Source organism: Lichenostomus cassidix, chromosome 2 (assembly GCF_008360975.1).
Source record: "Lichenostomus cassidix isolate B80296 chromosome 2, HeHo_3.0, whole genome shotgun sequence".
NCBI lineage: Eukaryota > Metazoa > Chordata > Aves > Passeriformes > Meliphagidae > Lichenostomus > Lichenostomus cassidix.
In genome coordinates, this window is record NC_139482.1 from 108337375 (window position 1) to 108352579 (window position 15205).

At 39.9% G+C, this 15205-nt stretch overlaps 1 protein-coding gene across 4 annotated transcripts in view; it reads right to left on the bottom strand.

Annotated features, from left to right (window-relative positions):
• Positions 1-12098, bottom strand: part of TRAPPC8 (trafficking protein particle complex subunit 8) — a 53317-nt gene extending 41219 nt beyond the window's left edge. For 2 of the 4 annotated variants that reach the window (XM_085052746.1, XM_085052745.1), the window contains exons 1-4: positions 11756-12098; positions 6181-6375; positions 3465-3548; positions 601-690 (exon numbers count right to left, since the gene is read on the bottom strand). In XM_085052746.1, coding sequence (XP_084908872.1) covers positions 601-690; positions 3465-3548; positions 6181-6375; positions 11756-11912 — 526 coding nt within the window. In that variant the 5' untranslated portion in view covers positions 11913-12098. The remainder of the gene's footprint in view (positions 1-600; positions 691-3464; positions 3549-6180; positions 6376-11755) is intronic. The other 2 variants (XM_085052749.1, XM_085052747.1) reach the window with 1 other exon arrangement.
• Positions 12099-15205: the final 3107 nt, after the last annotated feature.

Below are 15205 nucleotides of genomic sequence, written 5' to 3' on the forward strand. Positions count from 1 at the left end.
AGCTACATCATGAAACACTGATTATTTTTAATTTCCCTGTAGACAAGCAAATTGGGCCTAAGCTTTGGTAAAAAAGAAAAAAGTGAAATCATTCAGGCATTGTTCCAGTCTTTCCAGACTTCTTTTTGTCCAGAATAGCTCTAAGTTGACCAATTTTCCAAAACACCCTCCCTCTCCTCAACCTCCACAACTCCATTGGCATGCAAAAAGCTATTAAAAAGCAGTAGATGCATCCCAAACACACATTCCCCTGTTGTAGATAAGGGACAGTCAACAGATGCCTAAAGAGCTAGAGCAGAAAGTGTCTTAGGATGATGGAGTTTCATTTACAAGTACTGGCTCTGAGCTCACCTCGCCACAAAAAGAGTGTGTGGAGAAGGGGAAAAACCCCAATACGAACAGCACAAAAACACTCAGACCAAACAACCATAGAGAAAACACTGACGCCCTTTTGGAATCAGTCTCTGTAGTCAGACGTTGAAAAAATATATAGGCTTCAAACCCAAATTGCAAAAGATTTACTGCAAAAAAAGGAAGAGTCTCCTACATTACGTTTTGTAACAGGCTTCCCTGGAGCAGTCTCTAATACTCAAAGGATACATGCAATGTAGTGGTTTAAGAATTCATGATCTGATGCAGGCATGGACTGAAGAAAGCACTCTCTGTAAGACTCAAACCAAGGAGTAGTAGCTGAAATACACAATAAAATAGGACAAATTAGACTATTCAATGAAACCTGTTTACCCATTAATGAAAAGGAAGTATGAAAGACTACACCTAAAAGTGAAGCTTGCAAACTCTGACAAGGTTTGCATGGCAGGGGAAAGAAGGGAGTACAGTCCAAGGAAAAAGTATTTTAGATGCTACACAAGTAGAAGAAACAGTAACACTTGAATCAAATCCGGTGAAACTGAATAGCACCTTGAACACCACATTCCTCAACACTGTAGGCTGAAATGCATTCACTCCTTGTTAAACTGACTACTCTCTACCAACCTGTTTAAACACCCATACATTTGGCAAAGAGGGAAATAAATTTTTCTAGCAGTCATTGAATTTCTGGGCTAGGGATGTAAGAATTGACCAAGAAACAAAATTAATTTTTGAGTATGTAGAGGAGCTAAGGATTAGCAAAACCCTATCGTGCCTGTTTTCTGCAAGTGTTGACTTGGCTTGACAGAAGTCCCCTTCCCATGCCTTGTTAAAATAAACACTTCAGCCAGCAAAGATCCAAGAAAATAAAACCTCAGATCCAAATTGTGCCATTAATGCCTTAAAATTTTAACATGCCATGTTAAATGCCCTTTTACAATACAGATTGCATTTTCCTTAGAGTAACAAATCAAGGGAAACCAAGGATGTCTGCGACATCAAAAAAATACGTGAACCTAATATTGTCCATTTCTTTCCACTCCAGCTATGGGTCAAACAATTAACTACTATTTCTTCTATTAAGCCTGTTTCATGCCATCTTCATTCTTCAACTCCTTTCCCTAGATCCCCAGGGCAACATCAATCCACTTTCAAAAACTTTATTTTCACAGTGAAGTAACTAGAATCTAGTGTCAACTCACCTGCAAACTAGAAAGCAGTAACTAGTAGAGAAAAAAAAATTGTAGGAAAATCTGAAGGTGTTTTCTTTCTATGACCCTAAAAAACCCACATTGCTAGACTTTAGTCCCATAAAAATTTCTAATGCTTTCTAAAGCTCTCATGCACCACCTCAAAAAAAAAACCAAGCCAAAACACCAACTTGATTTCTTAAGCTGACTTTAGGAAACAGGTTAATTTTTATTTTGCAGTTATCTTCTAGGACATTCATTTAATGCATTGTGTTTAATCCTACGTTGTCATGTCTTAGATTGGCTTCAGACACACAGAAGTCAGATATAGTCACACTTCATAACTGAAATCATTCTAGCAGTCAGCACATCTCACATTAAAAAAAAAAGAAAAAAGATTAATAGAAGACAAACTTCCAGCTTTTGATTACAGCCTTTCTAGAAACTGCTCTCTGAGCACTCATCCACAGTATAAAAAGCTCTTGGCTTTACTGAATCTTACATTTAAACATGCCAACTATTTAAATTAAGGAAAACACAGCTTGCTATTATTAAAAACAAGCCATAAGAAAGTGACTCACACACATTTTTCACAAGTATAACAAGCCGTGCAGTAACTCGGGTTTAACGCAAACACTGTTAAACAACCTAAGGCAGAATTTTCAACCACACTGTAGTTTCAAGCACTGTCTTCAAATTTTCACTCCTGTTTTACAGCTGAATCACAGCAAAAGAAAAAAAAAACATTTTTTAAAAAAATGACAGTTACAAACAGGGAAGTACTACTTTGTTTTGTGGACTGGCTCCCCCACCCTCTTTTCTCATTAGGCTACTAGAAACCTTGGAAGTGGCCTCAAAGGCAAGTGGATTCCCTCTACACAACCACAACATTAACAGGACTCATTTGAGCATTTACAGGGCTGTCATCATGTATCATAGATACTTGATAAACACACACCATATTCAAAACAAAAGCAGTATTTGAAAAGAATTTCACCACTGTAACATCTCATAACATGTTACAGCAGTGCATAAGAACACTGCATCATTTAGGTACCCAGACCTGTATGTTTTGCATTTTTCCAGTACGCTAGAACAAAACTGAAGTGTTGGCAAACTTGCTAACATGTTCAGAACTTGTTAAGAAAAAAATTGTAAGTAATATTTTTACATAACAGCTTAACAACAGAAATTCTACTTCATGAAGTTTTATACTCCTTAGGCATTTAGCAGTATCTGAACAGACACTGTTGAAAGGATAGCTATTATTAACCAAAGGTAAACTATATTAATAGCTAAAACTGCAAAACATCAAAACCTGGCTCTTATAGACCACAGCACAGAGCCTTGAGAGGCCAGTAGCCAATGTAGTTTGGTAGCAATAAGTTAGCAATAAGTCTTATAAGCTACATAAAAATATATTAGGAAGCTTTTTCTAACAGTCATACTCCAGAAATAACATCAACAGAGCACAGGCATATGTACTCTAAGTACAGTCAGCACTTGAGTTCCACCTTAAAAAGTGTTACTATCCTCTGAGAAGGAAGTTCTCTAGAGAAGCAGAAAGTACATTTGAAATACAGCACAGTGACAGTACACAGTTCCATAGGATCGAACCATCCAGTGTTTTTACAGCATCAGGTAATTTACCACCACCACCCTTTTTGATTGTATGGAAAGACCAGATGATTTTGATTAACAAGAGCAGAAATGTGATTAAAAGAAAAATTAAAACAACCACCACCACTGATTTTTCAGTTAGGGGAAAAAAATGGAGGAACACACATCTACGTCCAGAAAAGTGCTAAACAGTTGTACCAGATGGTAAGGAAAGGTGGATGGGGCACATGGAAAAGGAGTAAAGGGCAATTTGGCAAATCGGCACCAACCACAAAAAAATACCTGAATAAAACGTGGATGTGTTCAGTTCCATCAGTGTCTCTTTCCAATTACTGTACCAAGGAACACTAGCTTTAACTGAGCGATCTGATAGAAAAAACATGATATTATTATACTAAAAAGGGTCAGATGCAAACATACTCTTGGCTTTTACACTCTGGTAGCGTGAAGTAGGAAAAAAAAAAAATCTATGCATCATGCAGGCTCATCAAGGGCACTGAAGAGATTTGATTCCAGCTAACCTTAATCATGAACATTTCAGGCTCCTCAACATTTGACAGTGTACTTTAATGGAAATCAATATTAATTTCTAGTTTGGCCCCAATTCTAGACTTGAACAAAAATGGAAATTCTATCAAGTAGCAAAGATTTAAGTTATAGCCAGATGTTACTTCTGTTTTACTAGTTGGAAGATACTCTAAATCTAAGGCACTAACTTGTGAGATTTCCCCATCTATAATACTAGTTTAAAGTAGCTGAATGCATTAGCTGCTGAAAGTGATTGCCCCAACATTCTCCTTCATCTCAGTCATGTTCCTCCAGTGCCTTATGCCAGCATTCACACCATGCAACCCTGAACAAACAGAGTCAGGGAACTGATCCAGCTGAATTTTTTTTTTCTTCTCTCAAATAATTTAATTCTTTAGTGGGATCATTTTTTTCACTTTCTACATGCATCAGTACACAGGAAAAGCAGGCATGGCTGAACATAAGCAACTTTTCAGCAATCAAACAAGTCTCTCAGCACTAGATTATGGAACTACAAGAATATTAAACAAGAATTGTAACGAAGGATTAGAAACAAATCAATACAACACAGCAGTTCCAAAACTTCTGATAAAAAGTGCTGGGTCTTGACCCCAGTGCCAGAAACAGTCATACCTCAGCTTCTTAATGTTTGTGTCTCTCTTCAAAACAGACTGCACTTCATCATCATTAAATTATATATAAATATCATTTAATATCATTATCCTGGAAAACTAATTCACCCCCAAAAAAACAAATTAAAGAACTGATAAGAGTATTTCACATTTACATGCAAAATTATTACAATCTGCTGTCAGGAATGAATACATCCATTGGTTTGAATAAAATGCTCTAAGAAAAGTTGAGAAGAAAGCCCTAAATGTCTTAGTAAATATGCATAGTCATCTAAGCATAAAGGAACCCTACTTGATACTTCCTCATACCCTCTTACAATGTAATGGGACACAAGTTCCTTCTCCAAGAACAATGCCAGTATTTTGTGCTAAAACCCTGAAACAGGGTTCCATTGAACTACAAAGGTATTACAGGATTTTGTCCTTCTGTATGATCCTAAGCAGCTCATACTTCTCCTGCCAAATAAGCATATAGCCAGTCTGAAAGGAAATGAGATCCTAATCACTGAGAGACAGAAGACAGTCAAACACAGTAATTGGTACATCCGAGGCTCCAGAAGCAAATACGGAAAACAAAATGAGACATTTGCTTCTATAACTACAAGACATGGCTTAATATAGCCACTCTTTTTTTCCCTTCTTTCAACACCTCACTCTGAGGTAAACTGAGATCATTAGAAACCTTATGGGAAAGTCTCTTCACTGAAACCATTCTGCTTTCTTAGGGTCTTTCCATCTCTAGAATTGAAGCAAACTCTCCATCAGAAAAACTTTCATAACAAAATGGCAATTCACCAATGTGACCTATAAACAAAGACATAGAAATCAAAAAAGATGTGGGGTTTTCAACAGATCTCAAAAACAAGAGGTATCCAGGCTCAGGTCTTTTCCTTTGTTACCAACACTTGACTTCAAGTTGAAAGATGTACCTCATAAATTAGGTATCAAAGATGTAAGAATTATGCCACTTTTCCATCAACATTAAAAAAAAAAATCTACTACAGCAACATCAGTTACTAATCCTCATGAAGTTCCTGATGAAGTTTTATCAGTCTCTTGCTATAGCAGAGCCAAACTCTTCACTGCAGGCTGAACTTTAAATACAATAAATCACGCATGTTTAAATAGGGCAGTGCATACATGCTTTGAACTAAGTATGTGCTCAGAGGTTTTAATGGATTAGGGTCTTAATTGGGAGGAGTTTAATCTTCTCAGCTCATAAGATCAGGTCTCATTTAGCATTATTCACAATGCCTCATCCCTCAGAGATCTGAGAAAAAAATGTTTTTAGAATACTCTAGTCATTTAGACAGTGAAATATGAAGTCTGAGTTTCATATAAGGAAAAAAACCATAAAAGACAAAGAATCAAAGGAGTCATGCACCTTTCCTCAAAATCCTTTTTCCTTAAACTTTTTAGGACTTTATCATAAAAATAAAAGAAGGCAGGAGGACTAACTTCAAAATAAAGCTGTACATTAGTACCAACACTGTAAATAAGTTCTGATATGTATTAAGCCAAGTACAAGTCACTGTATCAGTTTTGTAACAAGAAATAACAAAACCAAAGCATCAGTAATTGCTACATTAAAATAATGATTTAACACAAGTTCAGAGGAATTAAAACATTAGGAAGATTAAAATTATTAAATTCAACCACTCTTTCAGCATTATATAAAACCAAAACTATTTGATAAATCCAAAATTTCAGGGAAAGCAATGACTCAAAACTGATCAACTGTGAATAATTTTAGTACATGCCACAAAGCTGAAATGAAGGTTAGAAACCTTACAGCCAATTTCAGTTCACATTATGAAAAATACAATATCATTACATACCACTAATGTTGAGATCATAATCTCCAGCTGTGATCACATTAGCTACCAGTCCTTCAGCAGGCTGACTGACAGACACAACATCATGCAAAAGTTTCCGAATGGCACCAGGCTGAGGGGGGTGAGTAATGATGTTGTTGACAGCAATCTTCAAATTTTTAATGATGTGAAGCTGATTATTAGGATCTCTCATGTGAACTAAAAGGGAAAAAGAAAAGGATTTGTTGAGGAATATAACAGACAGTTAAAACAGTTGTCATAAATTAAAGAAAAAATGTATTGGAAAAAGAGTAACGATTACGCCACTAAATCTCTCCATTATCAATTCTACATCACAGCCTATGGACTGCATGACTATTAAAAATGGAGGGGTGAAGGTGATAACAAAAAGTTACTTCATGTTCAACATTAGGCTCACCTAGGCAGATTGATTAAAGCAGAGCATAGGATCTTAGTGTGTAAGAGTATCCCCTCCCTGTAACATAGTACATGCACATCCTGTACTGATGCATCCCCTTCCTTGTGGAACATAACTTTCACAGGAAAGCTAGAGGAACCATGGATGGATTTCACATGACATCACGTTTCAAGGAATCACCAGTTTCCAAGAAACCCCCAGCACACAGTAAATAGCATTTAAGAAACTTGACAGGGATAAACACAGCTTTCATTCATCCAAAATGAACATATCCTGTAAGACAGGCTCAGAGAGTTGGGATTGCTCATCCTGGAGAAGACAGGGCTCTGGAGAGCCCTTAGAGAAGCCTTCCAGTACCTAAAGAGAGCTTGCAAGAGAGCTGGGGAGATGCAAGTGCATGTAGTGACAGGACAAGTGGGAATGGTTCAAAACTTAAAGAGGGCAAATTTAGATCAGATATTGGGAAGAAATTCTTTACTGTAAGCGTGGTGAAGCACTGGAACAGGTTTCCCAAAAAAGCTGTGGATGCCCCAACACTGGAACAGTTCAAGGCCTGGCTGGATGGGGATGTGAGCAACCTGGTCTAGTGGAAGATGATCCTGACCATGGCAAGGTGAAGAACTAGATGTTCATTAAGGTCCCTTTAAACTTAAACCATTCTATGACTTTTAATACTATAGCTTCCTTTGTATAATCTATGCAAAACTTGCTCCCTCAAGCCATCTGTTTTTAAAAGAATATTCACAACATTTTCAACACTCATTACAATTCTGGGCCTGCTGTGATTTTTCATGTAATTTTCCCCTATTTCAAACCAGAGGCACTACCACCAAGCAAGCCAGACTGTGAGTGCAGGCAGGACACACTGACTGTGGCTGCCTAAGCCACCTGGTGCTACCACGTGCCCCACAGTACAGGCCTTGACTCCTCCACATCTTATTTTCACAAATCCCTGTATAGCATATAAAAGGCAGCACAAAGGAAAATCCTTGATGTTCTCATCTTTCAACTAACCACAGAAATCACGCTGTAAAGGTCTGAAATTGAGTATTCCATCTCCTCCAGCCTGCAAAGCACTCCACAACTTTTCCACAAGCCTTTTCAAAAGTACAAGTGAACAGCTAAAGTCAGACCACACTAGATTTGTTTACAATCCATCTTAAATGTTAAAACAAATTTCTAATGCGGTTCAAATCCTGACTGCATAGTTCTACCTTCCTCCATCACATATTCACTCCCAACCTTTACCCAGCACTCAAGCTCATAGGAAAACACAGGAAAGCAGGTTAGAAAACTCATCCTGCCAAAAACAACCTGAAAATGTGCAAGTTTTTCAGCTATATGTTTCAGACTGAACTTGTATATCATAAGGGTATGTCAACATAGGGAAGGGCAATTGTGCTGGCTAAATTTAACCTGTCCAGCTCAGCATTTCTATCAGAAAGCTGAAGAAGTTGTTTTGGGTTGGTTTTTTCCATCTTATCACATAGGTAAATTATCAACCCTACTGCCATACAATGCTGAAGTTATCAAATGTAAAGGAAGTGGCAGGGACAAACAACTAGGAAAGTAGTTCACCTTCACCAGTGCAGCTTCACCAGAGCTACAATTCATCCTTGGTGTCTGTCCTAAAATACAACAGCCATAATAACGAAGAGCAACCGTATTTCCACACAGAAGGCAGATGACATCTCCGGCATATGTTCAATGTTAAGGACTGAAATAACAGACACACTTGGAACCTCAAAAAGCGCTTGTCTTAATATTCAATAAAAAACATCTAGTGTTATAAATTTCCTTCAAGAGTTTACAAGATCATTTCAGAAAGTACTTTGCCAAATGTGGCAGCAGTAGCATATATTAGAACAATATCATTCTCATCAGAAGTTGAAAACAATCAGATGCTAAGATATGCATGAACAAGGAATTCCCAACATCGCAGTAAGGTCCAATAAGCACAGTGCTCCCATTATACTTCCTTACATCTTGCACATATTTAAGGCTAAGAATCAGATAGTTATCAGAAGCTCCCCGCCTTTTTTTTTTTAAGGTCAAACACTTTGGTTTAATAGTAACCAATGCTATCTTAAAGCGATACTTGCTAATTCAAGTGTACACTGTAATTCTCTTTCCCATTAAGACAGTATTAGTTCATAGAGGTTTTTTTTAAAGATTCTTAAAAAGAGGATCCTATTTTAAAGAAAGCCTGTCTACATAATGCATACACTTGTTAAATTAGGCATCAATTGTTGCTAACAAACACAACAGTTAAGAAAGAGAGCCACTTTGAGAATAAATATGAAGGCATAAAATCTTCAATATACTTTTGATTTCTTTTATTAAAGGAACTTCAAATTTTGGGAAGGGTTTCAGTTTTGCTGTCCTCTAAAGTAAAGATTTATGGATACAGTAAAGCTGTCCTCTCACTTTTTTTACACATTTCTCCTTCAGTAACAGGAGGCAATTTACTTACGGAAGTCAAGAGGCTAAAAATTACAGGACAGAGCACTCTGTATCTGTGCTCAGGATATCCTACCATCACAATTTGCTGTATTGCAAAGGTATTTTTGGCTACACCAACATTAGCAAGTCAGATTAAATACTGATTAGTGCAGAGGGCGGCCCCCTACATCTACATGACATATCTTTGTGGGGTTCTACTTGAAATTACATAGAATCTGGCCTCCTTGGATTGAGCAACCTCAGCAGTGTGTGGTTTTACACTAGCTGAAGAATCAAGCAGTGTTCTGGTTCTTCACATCTCTGTTAACACATGTAGGACAACTGATATGTGCACAGTAGAGAGCTCAGCTTAGTTCCCGTTTATCAGAATTGTTTTGCACATGTATCAGCAAATTCGTTTTATAACTGCACTGCTTCTCTACACAAGAATACTGATGAATACACAGCCTTCAGTTAGCTCATAAGCCAAGTAACTCCTAATTTCAGAGAAAAATGTGGATCGTAACAGGACCCTAAAAATGCAAAAGGGAATCCATGGCTAAGCTTTTCAAGTTATAGAAGAGTCCAGGAAGCAATAAAAGTACTTTAGAATTTTGCATAAGGGACAGCTAATTTCTAAAGGGATGAAATACCAATCAATCCAATTTTATATTACAAATTCAATAAAATAGCCATTAAGTAAAGAGTTGAGGATTAATTTTAAATGGACAGCATTTCACACTCCCTTCATTTCTATGCTTAGAAATGAAGACACCAAAACAGAATTATGGAATCACAGAATTGTTAGGGTTGGAAGGGGCCTCTGGAGATCATCTAGACCAACCCCCCTTCCCAGGCAGTCACCTCGAGCAGGTAACACAGGAACCATTCTGGTGGGTTTGGAGTGTCTCCAGAGAGAAAACTCTGCAACCAGAGAGTTTCCCTCCAGAGAGGGAAACTCTGCAACCCCCGGGCAGCCTGTTCCAGTGTTTTGCTACCCTTATGAAAAGAAGGTTTTCCTCATGCTGAAGCTGAACTTTTTGTATTTTAGCTTATGGCCATTGCTCCTAACAGAACCCTGAAATAGTTATCAGAATAATACAATCATCTATTTGAATAACAATAACCATAAGCAGTAAAGCACACAGTTGTGGAGGGATGTCATGTACACACATTCTGCTGCACCACGATCAGATCATTTAATCATGCTTTTCTTCGTCTCTGTCCTTATCCTACACATGCTGCTTCCAACACAAGAACTTACAGCCAGCATGCAGCAACACTTTTTCCAGGATGTCAGAAGAGGAACTCACGCTTGGGAGTGAGGAACTGGAGTCAGGCCTGTGGCTGGCTGGATCACAATACACACACAGCAGTGCAGCAACAGAACCCACTGTACCAAGTTTCACACGGGGAACACTGACGATAAGTCAGGTTTGCAATTTCCTTAAGTGTAACAATAATTGGAAAAAAATAGTTGCAACTAAGTAACACAAGAATTAAGTATTCTTCAAAGTGAATGCTTCATTTTGAATAGTCTGCCTGGTTTTGTTTGCTAGATGCATTTTGAGAGCCTTTCACCAAAAGAAAGAGGTAATCAACTTCAGAGCTCTTAGGATGTGAGCATCTGCATCTATTATTTTTATCTCTGCTGTGTTTTCACATAGCTCATGAGTGTGCTAGACAAAAACAAAAAACATTTATAAACAAGTTACAGTTGATCAATTACTAAGACTCACCACAAAATTAAGGCAGATTTTTAACACCAAGTAGCTTTCAAGCTGTTGCTATTTTTTACAAGAGAAATGCAAAAATCTAATGAGAATGACAGTACAAGCTTCATTTCCTTGCGCTCTTTCCTCAGCACATGACATGCAGAGGCTGAAGTCTGAGCTGCATGTCTGCCAGAAACTACATCTTACAAATGTCATTGCATCACTATTCTGACAAGCAGTTCTATTCAAACTGCTATCCTGCACATTATTTTGATGAGCAGCGCCTCGAAACGCATAGCTTACTTAAATTTTAAAAAAAAACCCAAAAAAAAAAAAAACGATTTTAGATAGTAAGTTAAAGCATCACAGCTAAAGAATCCTACTGTTTCTTTTAAGTGGTCAACCTCCAGTTCTCCTGCTGCTTCACGTGGTCATATTACAGATGTCACACAAGCAGCTCGATTCCCACCTCTTCTTTGCACTAGTCTTACTCGCAGAAATGTCAACAAAAAAAGCATATAGGATAAAGCTACAGGAGAGAGAAAGCAAAGCCGTGCAACTGAAATTACAATTAATGTTTCTCAAAGACTGGCCGTACTTTCAACACCTGAGTACCGCAAATGTGAAATCCAGCAGGAGTCAGGTACGAGTACTAAGGAGGTAACTGCAAAAGTGGTTTTAATGGAAGACAAAAATCCGCCTGGAAGAGCTGAACTTACAGACACCTTCCTCTTCAGCCGCGGAATGTCTCTAGGACAAGCCAAACTTCCCAGGCTCCACACACCGAATGAAATTAAGCTGACTTAACAGCTGTCACCTGCGACAAGCCCGGCAAACGCGTGTCCCCGCCAAGGCTGTCACGGCTCCGGGTGACACCCACCCGGCGGCCCCGGAGCGGGTGTGGGGCGCTCAGCCGTGCGGACCCCCGGAGGCCGCGGGCGGAAGGGAGCGGCGCCGCCTCCCCCGCCCCGTGTAAACAACACGCTCCGCTCCCGGCACCGACCTTCCGAGGTGAGGCGGCAGAAGGGCCTGACCAGCTCGGCGAAGCTGAGGTTGTTCCTCCGGGTGAGCCGCTCCGCCTCCTCGCTGCACAGCGCGGCCACCAAGGGCACGAACGAGTCCTGGATGAACTCCTGCACCGACTGCACGCACTGGGCCATCGCCGCCGCCGCTCGGGGCCGCCCGAGACGGCCCCGCCACCTTTCTCCGCAATTCTCCGGATTACTCGCTCCCTCCTTCCCAGGCCGGTGCCTGTCCGCGGCTCCCGCCCCGGCCCCGCTCAGCGCCCGCCGAGCGCCGCCATGTTGCGCCTCAGCCGAGCCCCTCGGGGAGCGCCCGCTCCCGGCGGCCCCCGCGCCCGCTCATGTGATTGGCCGAAGGGGCGGCGCCGGGCCGGGGAGGGGGAGGCGACGGTGGCCGGCCGGGGGGGGAGGGCGGTATGGTTTTCCTCTCCCCCCCCCGCTCAGCGGACAGTTGGTGCGGTCCGGGGGGAGCGCGGGGCGGCGGGATGTTCCTGAGGGAGGCCGGGAGGGGATTTGGCCGCCAAACCTCCCCCGGGGAAACCGGGCTGTCGGCTGGATTAAAACAAAAACAAACCAAAAAGAAACCAAAACAAAACAAAAAAACACAAACGAAAAGCCCCAAAACAGCAACAAAAAGCGCCAAAATAATAACAAAACAAGGGGGTGGGGGGAAGAGCCCCAAAACTACAACAACAACAAAAAAGCGCCAAAAATTAAACAAATCAAAACAAGAAAATTGAAAAAAAAAAAACCTGAACAAGAAAAAAGGGCCAAAATTACTCCCCCCCCAAAAAAGAACAAGGGGGGCAAAAAGTAACAAACAAGAACAAAAAGCAAAACAAACAAACCAAAACAACCAAACAAAAAAAAAAGCCCCAAAGCAACAACCATAAAAGCACTGAAATAACCACAAAAGAAAACGAGAAAAATACCCAGAACAGGAACAAAAAAGTGCCAGAATTACCCCAAAACAAACAAAAAAATGGGGGGAAATCAAAAACAACCACCAAAAAAAGGGGGGGAAGCACACCAAAGTAGCCCTGAAACAAAACAAAAACCACACAGACACGAATAAATCTACACACATAAACCCCTGAATGGTTCGTCATAAACTAAAACTCAAGTTCGCCTTTGACATGAAGAACTTCTTTCCACTGGGGGTGACAGAGCACTGGAGCAGGCTGCCCTGGGAGGTCATGGAGTCTCCTTCTCTGGAGACATTCCAAACCCACCTGCACACATTCCTGTGTCACCTGCTGCAGGTGACCCTGCCTTGGCAGGGGGCTTGGACTGGATGATCTCCAGAGATCCCTTGCAACCCTAACAATTCTGAGATTCTGTTAAAATGTGGAGAGTTGCTGGGGTGTTCTCTGGCAGATCTGTCAGTGCTCAGTTGTATGCAGGACATTTGAACTGGGCAGAATGGCTTCATTTTTTGAGATTTGCCCATTAAAGCATGATTTTAAACAAAATCCTTTTGTACGGCGTGGTGGGTGGCTGTCCTGAGGGACTCCCTGGCGCCAGGAAGCTGGTTTGTGGCAGGACGAGGGCTGGCAATTGGCCCCAAAACCTCCCCCAAAGGGAAGCAGTTCTGTCAGTTTTATTTAAAAAAAAAAAAAAAAAAAAAAAAGGAACGAAAGAAACAAAACCCCCACAACAACAACAATATAACAGCAATAAAAGCAGAAAAAAATACTTGGAAAAAAACAAATAAACCCACACAAAACCCCCCAGAATTATTAACTGATGCACAGGAGGTTCCACTTGAATATGAGGAAGAACTTCCTTACTGTGTGGATGAATCTGATGTAATTTTCCAAAGAGGTTTGGAGTCTCCCTCACCAGAAATATTTCAGAACAGTCTAGATGCAATCCTGTGCCATGTGCTCTGGGATGATCCTGTCTGAGCAGAGAGGTTGGACCAGATGACCCACTGGGGTCCCTTCCAACCTGACCCATTCTGTGATTCTGTTAAAAATTAAGTAGTTGTTTGGGTCTTGTCTGACAGACCTGTCACTGACCAGTTGTATGCATGAAATTCAAATGGGGCGAAATAGCTCCATTTACTTTTTAAGATCTGCCTGTTAAAGCATGATTATTATTAGAAGTCCTTTTGCATTTGTCACCTGAGTAAGGAAATTATGTGGAAGCAAGACTACAGTGATTATCCATGATGAAATAAGTAATTTTGAACATCATCTTTACAAACAGGGAGTACTGTAGTAGGGCTGATTTCTAACGCCCTGCCAGGAATAGTCCTTGGGACAGGGTTTGTAAACATCACAAAAAAGCCCATCCTCTGTGAATGGAAAAATAGTTTTAATGGAGACAGTAAGAAAAAAAATCCAATAGGCCATAAAAGATGCTGTTTTTCCAGAATGTTATCTAAAAGCTACTAAATATTGCAGAAAACAGTATTTTGCTTTTGATAGAATATTAGAACAAGGGGAAGGCCAACATTCCAGAAATGTTTATGGCTTATCCACATTTGGAAATTACCCAAAGATATTCCAAACTCATGTTTCTGCAGATACCTTAAACTAGGACCTCCACACAGACTCTTTGGGAGAATGGTGGTTGCCTCCCATTCCTCATAATCCATTACTTCTGAACACTACACAAGTTATATCCAGTAGACTGAAGTGGATCAGAAGTCCTGATCCTGTGCACACATGACTTAAGATTGAAAATTATTTTAAAATTCTGACCATAATCATGTCCTTCTGGCAGAGATTTGATTTTTTATTCAAATTTCTGCCAGAGATTCAAATTTCATGTGGCTGTTACCAATCTTCAGCAGCCACTACAGAATGACAAATCATTCATTCTTATTGTAATAGTGTCGGAGTTTTTTTTATTATAGCGGTGCCTTTTCAGCTGGTAGAAATATGAAGCAGACACAGCAGTAAAGAGAAAAAAAGGATATTACCTCATTTAATAGGATCCAAGGTGAACACTCATCAAAGGTGGAAACACGCCGAAATGCACACTCCGTACAATGTATATAGAATTTTATGGACCTCACAAATTAGCATATCTACCTAAAATCCCCAATAAGAAACTTAATAGATGAAGTAATTGTCCCTCTATTCTAATTACCCCCATCCAAATGAGGCTACAGTCCAGTTTACAGATTATGTTCAGGAGAGAAGGCTCCATCCAAGGTTGGAGCCTCTAGTTTTGAGATACTGTGAATGTTTGGTCTTTTAACTTTGCAAAACCCCCAAACTAAGCTAAATATCAGACTACAAGAATTATAAACATGTGGGGCTAGGTACAAGGAGTGTGTATAGAGGGTAAAAGGGAAGAGAAAGCGTATAAAAATATTATAAAAAGAAAAGACAAAAATCATCAGGCATCAATAGCAGCTCTAAACTTACATTTGTGTGTTCAGAATTTATTCTCTGTGAATGAAAACATCTTGTACACAT